At 37.5% G+C, this 14,503-nt stretch overlaps 1 protein-coding gene across 1 annotated transcript; it reads left to right on the forward strand.

Moving 5' to 3' along the window:
- The first annotated feature begins 1,706 nt into the window (after window positions 1-1,706).
- irf8 (interferon regulatory factor 8) lies at window positions 1,707-6,142 on the forward strand. Its single transcript, XM_079340210.1, has 9 exons — window positions 1,707-1,784; window positions 1,878-2,092; window positions 2,505-2,688; window positions 2,934-3,031; window positions 3,258-3,315; window positions 3,700-3,747; window positions 3,843-4,235; window positions 4,373-4,488; window positions 4,724-6,142. The coding sequence occupies exons 2-9, from the start codon at window positions 1,922-1,924 to the stop codon at window positions 4,919-4,921; spliced, it is 1,266 nt and encodes a 421-aa protein (XP_079196336.1). The 5' UTR covers window positions 1,707-1,784; window positions 1,878-1,921; the 3' UTR covers window positions 4,922-6,142.
- Window positions 6,143-14,503: the final 8,361 nt, after the last annotated feature.

Here is a 14,503-nt window from a genome sequence, read left to right on the forward strand (position 1 = left end):
AAAATGAGGTGTCAGACTGAAGATTTACGAGGAATGCTTACTCTTTTGTTTCACTATTGTGAACTTCAAAAAAATGAAGCAAAATACAAAAATGATTACCAACTCAGCACTATTCTAACTCTTGTTTTGATTTGTTTTTATTAACTGAGCAATAGCATTTCTAATATTGTTTCATCATCATTTCTTCGAAGTTCCTTTGTGGAGTTTTCAACTGACCATGACACCGACTGAGATGTCTCTTTATGATCTACTTATGTGAGAAAGGGACAAGAGAATTACTATTAATTGTATTGTTTCATGCCTGTAAATGCTGCCATGGTGTAGCAGTTTTTAGAGGTTTATTTTGGGGCTTTTAAAGCCTTTATTTTTTTGAGTCAGGACAGTGGGTATAGGGTCAGAAATTGGGGAGAGAGGATTGACTTGGGGATTGACTTGGATTCACAGGCTGGATTTGAACCCAGAAATCCTCCGAACGGCACAATATCAGCACACGTTGTATCTCCATGTCCACAAACTGAAAGTTCCTCATAGGAGCATTCAAGTGAACACCAGTTTATTTGCACAATATTGCATATATATGATTATTTAAATCTTTTATGGCTGAAGATTGATTGATAGAAGTCTTCCCTGTGTATTTTAGAAGTTAAGAGTCTAATAATACTGCTGCCTGATATGATATAAAGCTTTGTATTCAAGCGTACAATCAGATTTCAGCTTCAGTAAATTTAGCCTGAAGCTCCTGCTCCAATGAGGAACATTGACGTTGTGTTGATAATGGCACTCAGATTTTGATTTTGACGTGTATGTTTCATGTTTTCAGACAACTTAATATAGCATGAAGCCCACAAAAGGATCTACATACTGCATTGTGCCGCGAATTGCCTTGTCAAAAACTACCCTCAGGAGGGGTAACGGGCCCCAAATAGAAATGGCCGGGCCCCATATGATTTAAAATAATTTGTGCACATTCACTCATATTCACACTAGTCACACCAAAGAGGGGAATTATATTGAAAGAGGATACAATTAATAGAGGTATCATTAAATAAAACGTGTTTTGTTGCTTTAAGAGGTAATAATGAGTATTTAGGTGAACAATTACATTTGGTTATTGTTGCTTTAAATTAAAATGGACCGTGTTTCCTAATGGGTGGCCCTAATGACCACTCTTCTCTCTGGTGCTCTTGTTTACTTTTATTGGCCATGAAGAAGAATCAGTAGTAGTTTCAGTCTGTTTGCAGCCAAATCTTCTTTAACACTGTAGTAATATCAAACAGAGATTTCTTCCGCGGGGTTTGTGGCATCATCCTCCCTTGCCATCATACAGACAGTGGTCTACTTCAGCATACCTGAAAAACATTTCCTGAAGTGTGTCTGCATTCTTGTGTTGGCGTATGAGCAACATATTGTGTTGGCGTGGAGCGCAAAAATCCCCCACAGTTTAAAGTAACTTGTGACTCTCCGAGTTTGTTCTGCGCTCCTACACCTAGACTACGTTGCATACGGCGTGGGCAGAACTTTAACAACCAGCGATTATGTCAGGCTATTTCTTGTAAATGCCCACAGTTAGAAGAACAGCGCTTCTAAATGGGCTGGCACAATATGACATCCGCGCAGTCATTGGTCAGAAAAAGGTAGCGCTGTCCAATCACATACCAGATAGTTCATTCATAACAGTGAGCACTATTGACTTGATAGGCATGTGTCAGAGACAAGTGATCTCACTTTAGTGAATCTGACAGTGAGCCGTCGTTCATCAACTGACCATCTTCGCATCGCAAACTGTAAGTAACTGTACATTTTAATAAGGAAGAGTGAAAGTTGTCTCTAAAAAGTTTAACACAAGATTTTCACTGTGACATATTATATTTCTTCAGTAAGGTACAAGTGAACGATCCATAAAGAACTTTTCTCGGTCAAGATGTCAAACTCTGGAGGTCGCAGATTGAAGCAGTGGCTGGTGGAGCAGATCGAGAGCGCGCTGTACTGCGGGCTGCAGTGGGAGGATGAGACACGCACTTTGTTCCGAATTCCTTGGAAACACGCAGGAAAACAGGATTACAACCAAGAAGTGGACGCATCCATTTTTAAGGTTTGACAGCTTTCTTCTGTTTCACGCATGTCTGACATTAGATTATTTTTTTATTTGGAGCTGCGCGTGAAACCAAAATTTAGCCTTGTGAATAAAACTTGACTCACCTTTCTTTTGGGTCTTTAAGTTTGGCTCTTTCAGACATTTACATGTCACTTTATATATGGAGTTTAACTAGCCTTTCTATAGCCTAAATGATTTTTTTTTTTAACTCAACCATGGTCAATTGTCAGTTAAATGAAGACACGGCAGTTTAAATCCTAACGAGGAGTTTTGCCTTTGTTTATTTGCCTCTTTTTATCTCTCTGCCTTTCTTTCTTTTCCTATAACATGGATTTCTAAATCAAAGAATAGGCTTTAAATTTTGTTTAAGCATTAATTACAACCCTTTACATTTTACTTTTATACACAGGCCTGGGCTTTGTTCAAAGGCAAGTTTAAGGAAGGGGACAAGGCCGAGCCTGCAACATGGAAGACCCGGCTTCGCTGTGCCCTGAATAAAAGCCCTGACTTTGAGGAGGTGACTGAAAGGTCACAGCTTGACATCTCCGAGCCTTACAAAGTCTACCGCATTGTTCCTGAGGAAGAACAGAAGCGTGAGTTTGTGTTAGTGTGGCTTGAGCATTCTTCTAAATCAACTAATTTCTCCTGTATTCAATCCTCTCATTGCCAACAAAGATGACCTAGTTTATAAAACTTTCAAAAAACAATTTAAAGCATTGTTTGAATTTCTCGTCAATAACATGTTGCAGGACAAATTTATGTCATAATTTCAAGACAGAAATTGTGTTGTGTTTCTGTTTGGTACATTATGAAGACAGTCTTCTTATTTGATCCTCAGATGGCAAAAGCTCAATGATAGCCATGTCAGCTTCAAGCTCTGGTGATATCACAGACATGGACTGCAGCCCTGCGGCAATAGAGGAATTCATTAAAGAGGTGAGAGCACTCCTCACTTTGCAGCCATTATAGAACCATGTTTCCCTTTCACTCGTCCCTCCTGTTTCTCTGCACTGACTTGCAACTCAACATTTAAGATCCTCATTTCCCCTGAAGTAGCAAGTGTGTTGTCTAAGTACGCACATACTCCTTCTTACTACTTCTGAACAGTAAGTGTACAGAGCTTATCTGCTGGAAACAACTTGTGTTTTCTGTCTGTCCGCAGGAGGATGGCTGTAGTACCCAGGCCAGTCCGGAGTATTGGCCCCAGGGCAGCATGAATGGTAAGACGACCTTTTCTACTCAGTTTTTAAAACTCCTTTTATTCAACTAAGCTGAGGTCAGTGTGGTTAATGTATATTCCTGCCATGTATCTCAAGTAGACTGTTCCGTCTTTACGAGAAATGAGCTTTCATATGTTTGTAAAAATAACCACAGTGGAAAGCTCAATGACATGTCCCTGCTTCTGTGGGTACTAAATAGAGGTCCTTGACTTGTCTGTTAAATTCTGCAATGGAAGAATTGACTAACATCCTGCTGAACTTTGCTGACTAAGATCATTAATTCTTTGTGTGATCGTGCTGGAGAAATTCTTCTTTTCTGATGATGCGGCAAAATAATGACATGACATGTGTAGTCATCTCATCTCTTCCTCTTGTTATTCACAGCTTTCCCACTGCAACAAGACCCTCTGCCATCAGGTGCTGTCGGCTCAGGTATGCATTCATATTATTCATTGTCATTCATTGATGAGTTACAAGGCTAATAGGTTTTTATCATTTGCAATTCTTACTAAGTGTTTTCTCTCCAGCTTTCTCCCAAATGATGATCAGTTTCTACTACGGAGGAAAGCTGATGCACACACAAATGGTTAGCAATCCTGAAGGTTGCAGGATCGCCCCACAGCAGCACCTGGGTCGAGGCACACCTTACAGTTCAGACAGCATGCAAAGTGTTTATTTTCCCCACGCTGAGCTCATTGAGTTCGACCGCCAGCGGCATGTCACACGTAAGCTCTTGGGCCACCTGGACAGAGGCGTGCTGGTGAGAGCCAACCAAGAAGGCATCTTCATTAAGAGGCTGTGCCAGAGCCGAGTCTTCTGGAGCGGGCTTGGAGAAGGAGGCTTGCAATACAGCCCCATGTCATCTAAACTGGAGAGGGACGCGGTCATAAAGATTTTTGACACAGGAAGGTTTCTACAAGGTGAGATCTCATCAGAATCAATTTTTTTTTTCGAACATACATTTTCTACCAAAGCTTGGAGCATGCAGGATTCTAGGATAGGACAGATGTTTGTGGGGGTTTTCTTAACAACTTTTCACTTAATCTCTACATGACAGCCCTTCAGCTGTACCAGGAGGGTCAGTTTTCTGCTCCAGAGCCGACAGTGACTCTTTGTTTTGGAGAGGAGCTTCATGATTTCAACAATGCAAAGAGCAAACTGATCATTGTGCAGGTAAGGGCAGCCCCACCATGGCCAGTTTTTCCTACTTAAATATCCCTCTAAATAAAAGCTTCACTTGTATTTTTTTCCCACTTGCTTTGTTTTATTTTAACAAATGCACATTCATACCACCAGACAGATATTTCCTTCATTTCAAAACATTTTTATAATGCACACATTTTGGGTGTGAAATTTGGATCCGCATACAATCAGACTCATTTTTCTTTCTCCTCTGCCTGTATTTCAGATCACTGTAGTGCACTGCCAGCACCTGCTAGATACAATGAACATGAGGCGTCCCCAGCCCTTCTCCAACAACCTGAACCTGGAGATGTCTGATAGTGCAGCAAATGATCAGATGGCACGTATCTACCAGGACTTGTGCAGCTATAGTGCCCCCCAGAGGCCAGCCTGCTACAGGGACAACATGCCCATCACGGCCTGAACTGTGAGCAGATACAAACCTGTCAGGAGCTCTTAAGACTGACTGTACAATGTATTGATGCTATTTTTTATTTACATGACATGCATTGGCAGAGTAGACCCAGATGAACAAGTATCCAGTTTCATTATGACTTTAAATCATAGTAATAAAACACAAGGCAGTAAAGGCTTTAAGCTGTAGCTGTTTATTAGGCTGCCTCTATATTTTGTGTGTCAGTAAATCAACTTTAATTTAAATGAATTGCTGATGATTATGTTTGGGAATAAACCTGTGGACTCGTACCGATGACTTAATCAGACCAGTGCTGATATTCAGTACATAATTTTCCTTTTTTTTAAGTTCTACAGGCAGCATAAAGAAAATGTAGTAAGTAACAACATATCATTATAATGAGAATTCAAACTATCATTTTGCTTCAACTACACAACCAGTTCCTCAATTTTATAAGATCTAGGCAAACCAAACTTTTACTGCATTTATTTTACTACATCATTGAGAAAACAAACTTCTTCAGATTTTGTGCATTTACCTCTATGTTTCCATTTATCATGTTTCCAAGAAATAAGAGTCTGACGGTGTCTTCACTGCCATGTGAAGTCATGTGATTCAGAGGTACAGTACAAGCTTGATCAGTCAAGAAAGTATAGTCTGTTGTAAAGTAAGATAACTCCAAACCAAAGTCCTGTTGCACTCTAACAGCACTCAGTGAACGCGTCTTGTCCATTCAGATCCCTCGGTCAGCCTGAACTTTGTGAGAGTGTTTATAGGTACCTAAAACCAAATACAGACTTGTTGTCTGACCTTTGCGTTATTATTTTAAACAGTTTTCATCCAATGACAGCTTTAACAGCAGATTCATTTGACTTTATCAAGACAAATATCTGTGATATATTTCTTCTGCTTCTCATACAGATTATGGTACAACAACAGTTTTGATATGACTAATTTAGTTCTCATCATATTTTGAAACACGTGACTTTTTTTGTTTTTCAGTTTCTTCCTTGTGTGAAACTGTTTTAGACAAGCTAATTGATGTTTTGTAATATATTTTTATACATTTGTGTAGTGGAAGAAATCAGCTGTTGTAGGTTGCAAGGCATTCAGATTCAATGTGGCATTGTATTATAGATAGGTTTTACTATCTGTAAAACTGTTTGAGTGGACTATCATTTCTTCATTTTCTATCATCTGTATTTCAAGTAAAACAAAGTTTTTACTGAACTTCACATGTTCTTGTCTTGTTTGATTTGATTTGACTATTGACATCGTAAAAATGGAAAATATATATTTGTAAATAGGTTTGGGTTATCAGCAAAGACTGGAGCGCTACATTTAAATGTATTCAGTTAAGATCACAGGATCATGTTTAAAGCTATTACATTTAAATCTATTTGAATCAACAACTCTCCAAAGTGACTTTGTTTTTTTAACTATCTAGGCAGTCATTCAACCATTGAATTTAATGGTTCAGTAAGCCTATTTTCAGAATGATCAGTCCTACATGAGTGCATGACAACACAAGAAGAATGCAGTGTTAATAATAATAATAATAATAATAATAATAATAATAATAATGATAATGCATTTTATTTCACAGCGGCTTTCCAAGCACTCAAGAACACAGTGTTACTTAATCAACAACAAATATGTACCTTTTACAAACCTCTAAAACCTGACGGTAGAACCCTGAAATAAATACAAATCACTGTTGCAGGTGAGACACGACCATTCTGCCCATATCAGAACAGGTTCTTTGTGCTTGTTTTTTTAAGTTTCATCTAATTTTTATCAGGCTTGATGGATGAATCAAAAATATTGTTTTAAATTTTAATTCACTACAGGATAAGCCACAAGGTAGAAACTTTAAATATTAAATATTTAGGATCCCCATAAATTTGGTGTCTACTGTCTGTGAGAGCAAGAAGTTACTCAAAGGGGACATATTCTAAAAAAAACACTTTTACAGTGTTTTTGAACATTCATTTGGGTAACCTGAGTGTCTATCAACCTACACAATTTGAAATAAATCCATCCAGTCCTTTGTTTGTGTTCTGCATAAGTCTTACCAGAAAAGGTGAACGATGTCTTCTTTAAGACTATGAGCTTTTTTTCCCCTTGATAACTTGATACTTTAACTATTGAAAGTTATCAGGTAATCATCAATAAACCACTCAGAACGTTTTCTTGACTCAGTAATAACAACAAAGTGGGAGTGAGGAACCTATACTTGACAGAGAATGCTTTTTACTAATACCATACTTTTTATTACAGCATGTAATGATGAAACATACACACTATGAAACTAAAAGAAGGATATAGTATACCAAGGGAAGCTCTCAGACCCCCCTGCCTACCCCCATGTGTCTTATGAGTAAGAAAGAAAGGGAGGAGCCAACTCAGTCCAAATTTCCCAATGAGACAACAACACTGATCGTCTTCTCTTGATTCTGATATAGTTTTGTTGTTAAGATCAGAAACAGACGACAGCGTCATTTCAAACGTCAGACTAAAGTCAAATTGGCAGGGAAGTGCTTGAATCCAGTTTTACACACACGCACACACAGACACGCACACTTAAAGAGACACAGACGCCAAACACACAAACACACACACACACACACACACACACACACACACACACAATTATTTTCAGTTCCTCTGTATAACACACCTGATTCTCTAGGTAAGACTTGATTCTGAATTATTATAAATATACTTAGCATACATTTAAAGTTGCCTTAATTCTTGAAATTATATATTTAAAAATTAATAAAATAGCACCAAGATCAGAACTAAAAGAAAACACTGAAATAAACATTAAATACCTCATGTATGTATAATTAATGATCCTAAATGTTGCCTATATGAACACGATTCAAAGGAGACAGGGTTTGTCATCCTTGTCTCAGTTTTTTTAATGCAGCAGTTTTTTTTTGTGTCTGTTGAGTCACAGCGATTTCGCAGTGAAAGAGGTCATGTGCTCCTCATATGACAGCTCTAAAAAATGTTCCTTAATCAGAAAATTAAATGGATGGAAACACAGGTGGAACGTTGTCTTGCGTGTGTGTGTGTGTGTGTGTGTGTGTGTGTGTGGGTGGGTGTGTGTGTGTGTGTGTGTGTGTGTGTGTGTGTGTGTGTGCGTGCGTGTGTGCGTGCGTGCGTGTGTGTGTGTGTGTGGTTATGTATATGGCAGCACTTCTGTCTAACTTCCACAGAACAGGAACTGACTTAAAAACTGTGACAGGAAACTGTCTCTACCCCCCATCCCCTCAAATAACATCTCTGATATTGGATAATCATTTGATTGATTGAAAAAAAAAACTGTACTTGTCACTTCATTATTACACTGTTTACAGTTCCATGTAAGTAGCATAGTTTCACTCAAAGGAGCGAGTCAGTGACGATGATGAATTGTAATTCTTTGAGAATGTGAGACAGTAGTACAAGACATGATGAGAAAGTAGTAATCATCATGTCCTCTGACTGAGTCCACATTTGTCTTGATAAAGAAAGAAGTAGGGCTACTGCCGAAACTGAAACAAAATGAATATTTCTCACAGCTGTGTTAAAGGCTTTGTTATTGTTTTTAATAATATTGAACATAATAGGCCCAGCTCGCAGCTTCTTAGAGTACCTTATCAACAAGTGTTGTTTTGAATAGAGCTCTTCTGGTGATATAGTTTTTAAATGACCTTTATCAGTCATTGTTGTGGAATGCTGTTACCTTTCAGGCTTGTTGCTCTGGATAAAACTTTTGTCTTAAATTAGAAAATTCAATTCAAAATCAATTAACAAACACAAGTTTAGTTTAAACTCATATGACTAATATCTATCAAACGTCTTTCCCAATATGTCAGTGTGTCACTATTTACACAGTTGTACGTTTGATAGATGTTCAGTTACATTGTGTTTATTTAAAACACTGACGACCACTTTACTTGTGGTGTCTGTTTTCCTTTTCAACATTTTTAGAAAAGCCATTTTAATTTTTACTGATCGCTGTTTATTTTCACCGTTTTTAGTCTGTTAAAGAGTTTAAAATGTACAATATTTGAGAAGCTCATAGCTGGGTCAGGTAATTAGTACAGAAGTTCAAAGTATCATTACTGTGTAAGCGCATGTTCTAAAGATTTTTTTTTATTTCCTGGTCAAATGCAGTATTTAAAGATTACACTGCTGAAATGGGAGTCAAATCAGATGGATAGTTTTATGAAGGCATAATTACAAATCACAGATTACTTAACATGTCATGTTTCTTGAAAAAGTTTTTTTCATTTGCTTGTGCAATACTGCCACATATTCTGGACACATTTGATGGAGTATTTTTCCCCCTCCACCCCTTCAAGGAAACTAATAGGAAGAAAAGGAGACACATGCTCTTAACATTTCTGCTAACGAAGTCTCTTTTTTGCTCACATTTCCAGTGTCTGCAATGTGGTTCTCCTTATATTGCAACATGTCTTTGAGGTGTCTGAGGCTTCCCACAATAAATCATTAGAGACGAGTGACAAACAGAACTGATGTTGTTACCATGGCCTTATTTATAGCATTTCTATCAGATGGGCTGCTTAAAGGAAGCAGCAGCAGTTTTGCGAAAAGCTGCACTTCAAAGAAAGACAAAAAAAGGAATATACTGTACGTAAATGATGGCTCTTCCCTGATAAATGTCACAGAATAAATGTGTCTACTCTTGTTGTTTCCTGATTTCTCTGAATTGCTGACTCCTTGGTCCTCGGATTCGATGAGGTTTGTCTGCAGAATCAGCGCTGACCTTTCAGTTTAGCTGTTTTTGTTGTCCAGTGTGTGTATCATCTTGAATTCAACGCCACATCTTTTAAAAAAATGGCAACCCATACTGGATCCTGTGGAAAATCTCAGCTGGTTTAGTCATCAAGAAGTTGACCTGCATCTTTTGTTTTTCTGTCAAGGATTTTGTTGTTGTCTTAGTTAAGTTGTGTGTCACTTTAATTACAGTTTTTTTCAATCGCTAACAAGCTCTTACCCATACTTCAGATACTTTTTCTAAACTCTTAGCACAGACTCACACCTTCAACACACAATTGGCCAAATGGATAATTTTCTTCTCAAAAGCGCATTTTGTTAAATATATACTGACTCTTCATACAACACATCTTTCTCTGCACACACACTAACTTTACCAAAACACTGGAAATCTGACTCAAAATGAAATTATTCTGTCAAAGAATAACACTTGTTTTCACTTCACAAGGTACATGCAGTCAATCAAAGTACACTAGGTTTCAAAATACTGGCTATTGTTGACATTACAAAAACTGCAGAGACTTTTAGGTTTAAGTTTTACAGATATTTGCATGCAAAACAAGCAATCCACCGTTTTTACACTGAATTTCTTGGTTGTTAACTGTATGTCCACATGTAATGTTCACATTCAAAAGCATTCCAGTAAAAAGCAAATCAGTTAGTTATTTCTTTACTGTTTACTACAGGAGCTACAGTAGAAATACTGTTTACAATATGACAAAACAGAAAAAGTTTTACAGTATTGCTTACAGTGAACTAAATATCCATAAAACACACAAGAGTATTCTGAATAAAAATAACAGCAGCCCAGATAAAAAGGGGGAACTAAAAAAAGCACAAAATTACTGTATCTAATCTCTGCGATCTTCAGGATTAGGCCACATGTTTTCATCTACATCGCATCTGATATTATCCAAGGCGATGCACCTGGGATAAAACCCTTTTTCCACGTTGACGCCTTTTGGCCAGATTGATTCCTGCCTCACCGATATATATGAATTCATGAGGGGCCTGGTTGGCCTCCAATTCCATAACGCTCTGAAACAAAGTTTATGTCAACCTCATTACTGTATACCAAACTGTACTGGAAACTATTACTGTGTAAGTTACCTATTTACAAAGTGCAAAGCTTATAGAACAGGACATTGAATTGAATATACAGTACTATACCTGGATATATTGTCGTTGTAGCTCCTTGACTCTCTCACTCTTCCTCTCAAAGGGAACAGTGTAAAGCTGCTTCATCCGCACTCCGTGTTTGGACAATGTCCGCACAATAGTTCTGAGGCTGATGCTATCGATATTGTCAAATATCTCTTGGTCCTCCACAATTCTAGTTTGAATTTCATGCAGTTTTGTTGCATTATTTGCAACAACCATTTCTACAATGGCAAGCTCTTGATCATTATTGAGGCGCTTTCCTCTTCCCCCAGAGGGAGGAAGACGTTGCATTCTTTAGAGGGACAAAAAAATCAACATTTGCATTACTGTATGGCCTCATTGACATGTCAGGTGAGAATAGAAACAATCCATGTAAAATGCAATACTTACCTGTTGGTTTGTTGAAACGTGTGTAATGGAGGCAACAGTTTACCGCCTCAAATTGTTCTGCACTCTTTCACCACTCTCTCTTACCATGTAATCAACCATGGTCTTGAAATACTATGGTTGATTACATGGTCAATGATAGTTTTATACTGTATCTAAGGTTTGGAATATTTTTTTTACAATTGTGGGATGTTGAGTATTAACATTCGTAAATAATGCAAAAACAATCCATCATTTTGTTGCGAGGTTTAGCTTGTCTGTTAAGAAAATGGAAGCATTGTGGAAATGTGTTCACTGACTGCATATTGTGTGAAAACGACATGAAATGTGTGAATGGTATGGCCACAAAAGACTGATGCTGTGCTAATTGTGTTAAGAGTTTTGTGACTACTGGTTGGACAAACGCTTGTTAGCGACTGAAAAAAAACTGTAAAAGCTTAATTTATGCTGTGCCAGGTGAGAGAGACAAAAAAATACGCAAAGAACTCCTTTTTAGGAAGTTGTGATTTTCCGTGAACAGGTTGTATTATGCAAGCAGTGTTGTGAAGGGTGTTGGTTGTGTCTCTGGGGAGCATGCTGGTTTAGAAACAGTGTGGGTGAGATGAGAATAGGCATCAGGAGAGGAACTGGGAGAGAGATGTGGACTCAGTCAGAGGAGAGCCAGGTGGACGAAGAGCCGCCCACATCCTGGGACATATAGGGAGAAAGCCACACAACCACACTTAATGTACATGCACACAATCACACACCATGGTAGCCAGTGATGAAGGATCATATCCTCTTATAAGTATCAGTTCATGTCCTTTAAAACAAAAGTCCCCATAGCCTTAGATCTCTTCTTCTAAATTAACTGTTTAGAATTAAGGATAAAAAGCTGCGGAAAAATAAATAAATAATGATAACGTAATCCTTTCAAATTATTCAAAGCGAAATCTCTGTTTCTAACCACTAATAGTCTGTTTTCAAGAATTGCTTGAATATCAGAAGCTGCACGATGTGGCAAGACAGATTGACGAGCAAAAGTGAAGATGGGGAAGTGCAGAGATTTACAGGAAAGCGGTTTATTGTAACCTGCCAACATTTCCAAAATAATACAAAACCAATGTCCATCTGCATCCCTTCAGTGTAAATTTGCTTGTGTTCATGTCCTCAGTTGTAAAACAAAATAAGAACAAAGGTTAACTCTAAAGCTATATAACGAGGGACTCCCAGCATGTGACTTATTTTACAAGGATGTCATCAACTATAGTTACCCAGTTGAAAAATAACAGTGGCCATTTTCTCAGTGTTCAAAATCTAAAGTCATCAACATGTCTGATCTACGGTAGAATTTTTTTTATTTTTTTTTATTATTGTTTTTTTTTTTGCCTTTATTAGATAGGACAGGACAAGATTAGATAGGAAGTGAGACAAAAACATTAGGTTTGGAGAGTGGTGGATGACATGAGGCAGGGGCAGAGGTTGGATTTGAACCCATGGCTGGTTTGTTGCCATGAGAACTAAACCCGTTTAGCTTTTTGACAACCCAATATGTGAAGGACAATTATGCACATTGTTTCTGTGGACGAAGACACAGCTGAGAGTTGCGTCAGTCTCTGTCCTGGTTGCTGCACTCTTTGACAACAGTGATCCCTGACCGCCTGATCTGTCACTGGACAGGAAACACAGGAAGGAGCCCAGGAAGAGCGTCCAGCACACAACTTCTCCCCAGAAAAGAGGAACAGTCAACACAGAGGCCTGCTTCCAAAAACAGCTAGACTGTTCAAACACTAAGTAAACTTTGGGTTGGTGTGGGAAATATATTGGTATGGGAGGGACTCAAGACATTTGTGATGACATTGGCATAAAAGTGTTTATTACCAGAAGTGTCTTAAGTTCAGAGGACGCACGCATATACAACCAACACTTTACAGCTTGAAACATTAAAAAACAAATATTGATTGATTTATTGATAGTTTATTTCAAAAATTAATGAAAATAAGATAAGTAGGAAAAAGGAAAAATTAAAAAAGACAATTGAAAAGCAGTAGGAAGAAGTAAAAATGTATACATCTCTACCCCATTACATTCCCTTTATTAGTTAATATATTATTAGTTAATATATTTAACCATATAAATATATAGAAGTACTTTTACTTAACTAAGAGAAATGTTTTAACAGGAAGCTGACATACACTAACTTCTTATTGAAATAACAATAAGTTACCATGACTTGATGTTTTACAGTGTTACAAATCATTTAATGTCATTTTATAATGTTTTCATTTACGAGAAAGAACTCATTAGAAAAAGTCTACTAACATAAAATAAAACAGAGCCATTAAATGAATAACAAATATAGCAGAAACTTAAAAGCATGATGACCTGAGAACAATACAACATGATGTGGGAATAAAGAAAAGCATTATAATTACAACATTATAAAAAGTACTTCAAGCATCTTTATCAACACTTTGCTTCAGGCCTATTTACAAAGAAGTTATTTGAATCCAACAACAGGAGAAGAATCTGTGACGTTAATGCATGACTTTTATGTGTAGAGTATTATTATCTTAGTAATTCACTTTTTACACATCTTACACTAATTCTAAATCTGTGTTGTGGCCAAAATTTGTTCTTCCTTTGCAGCTAAAATCCTTTCATAATTCACTTCTGTTTCATATTTGAGCAAAACAAAACTTATCATGATAAATAAGACAGTGATGGATGAGAAGACGGAGGGGAAGGCCAGGGTGGGGTGGCAGTCCCCGGAGAACAAGAGCCAGGGGAGCATGAGTGATGTGTAGACAAGCAGATAAGTGTGTGTGTGTGTGTGTGTGTGTGTGTGTGTGTGTGTGTGTGTGTGTAAGAGTGTGTGAGAGTTGACAGGATGTGGGTACAAAAAGGTGGTGATTGTGAAGTAACAGAAAAATACCTGACGAACATACCAGACATCTCAAGAGACATTTTGAATTAACATGTTTCATAAATGCATGTGTGCATATAATAAATGTAAAAGGGGTATGTAAAAATGTGTAAAAAATATCTGTTACGTAGTCCTATAGAGACGGTTTGTGTGTGTTTGTGCATACATTTTACTTCTAGATAACATTTTAATGATTTACTAACTGCTGAATCATCATTTTGTGGTGAAGAGATGTGTGTTAAATCCCATCAAACATCAGCATGTCAGGGGGGGTTTTTGTTTGTTTTTTGTTTTATTCATATATTCATCAGTAACACATAACAGACAAAAAATTCAGGAGTTACATA

The sequence above is a fragment of the Symphodus melops genome (genome assembly GCF_947650265.1).
Source record: "Symphodus melops genome assembly, chromosome: 3".
In the NCBI taxonomy this organism is placed as follows: Eukaryota; Metazoa; Chordata; class Actinopteri; order Labriformes; family Labridae; genus Symphodus; species Symphodus melops.

Excerpts from the sequence above, each read along its gene's own strand:
- irf8 (XM_079340210.1), top strand. The coding sequence starts at position 1,922 with ATGTCAAACTCTGGAGGTCGCAGATTGAAGCAGTGGCTGGTGGAGCAG. Across the intron at positions 3,032-3,257 it reads TAGAGGAATTCATTAAAGAG|GAGGATGGCTGTAGTACCCA; the intron begins GTGAGAGCACTC and ends GTCTGTCCGCAG. Across the intron at positions 3,316-3,699 it reads GCCCCAGGGCAGCATGAATG|CTTTCCCACTGCAACAAGAC; the intron begins GTAAGACGACCT and ends TGTTATTCACAG.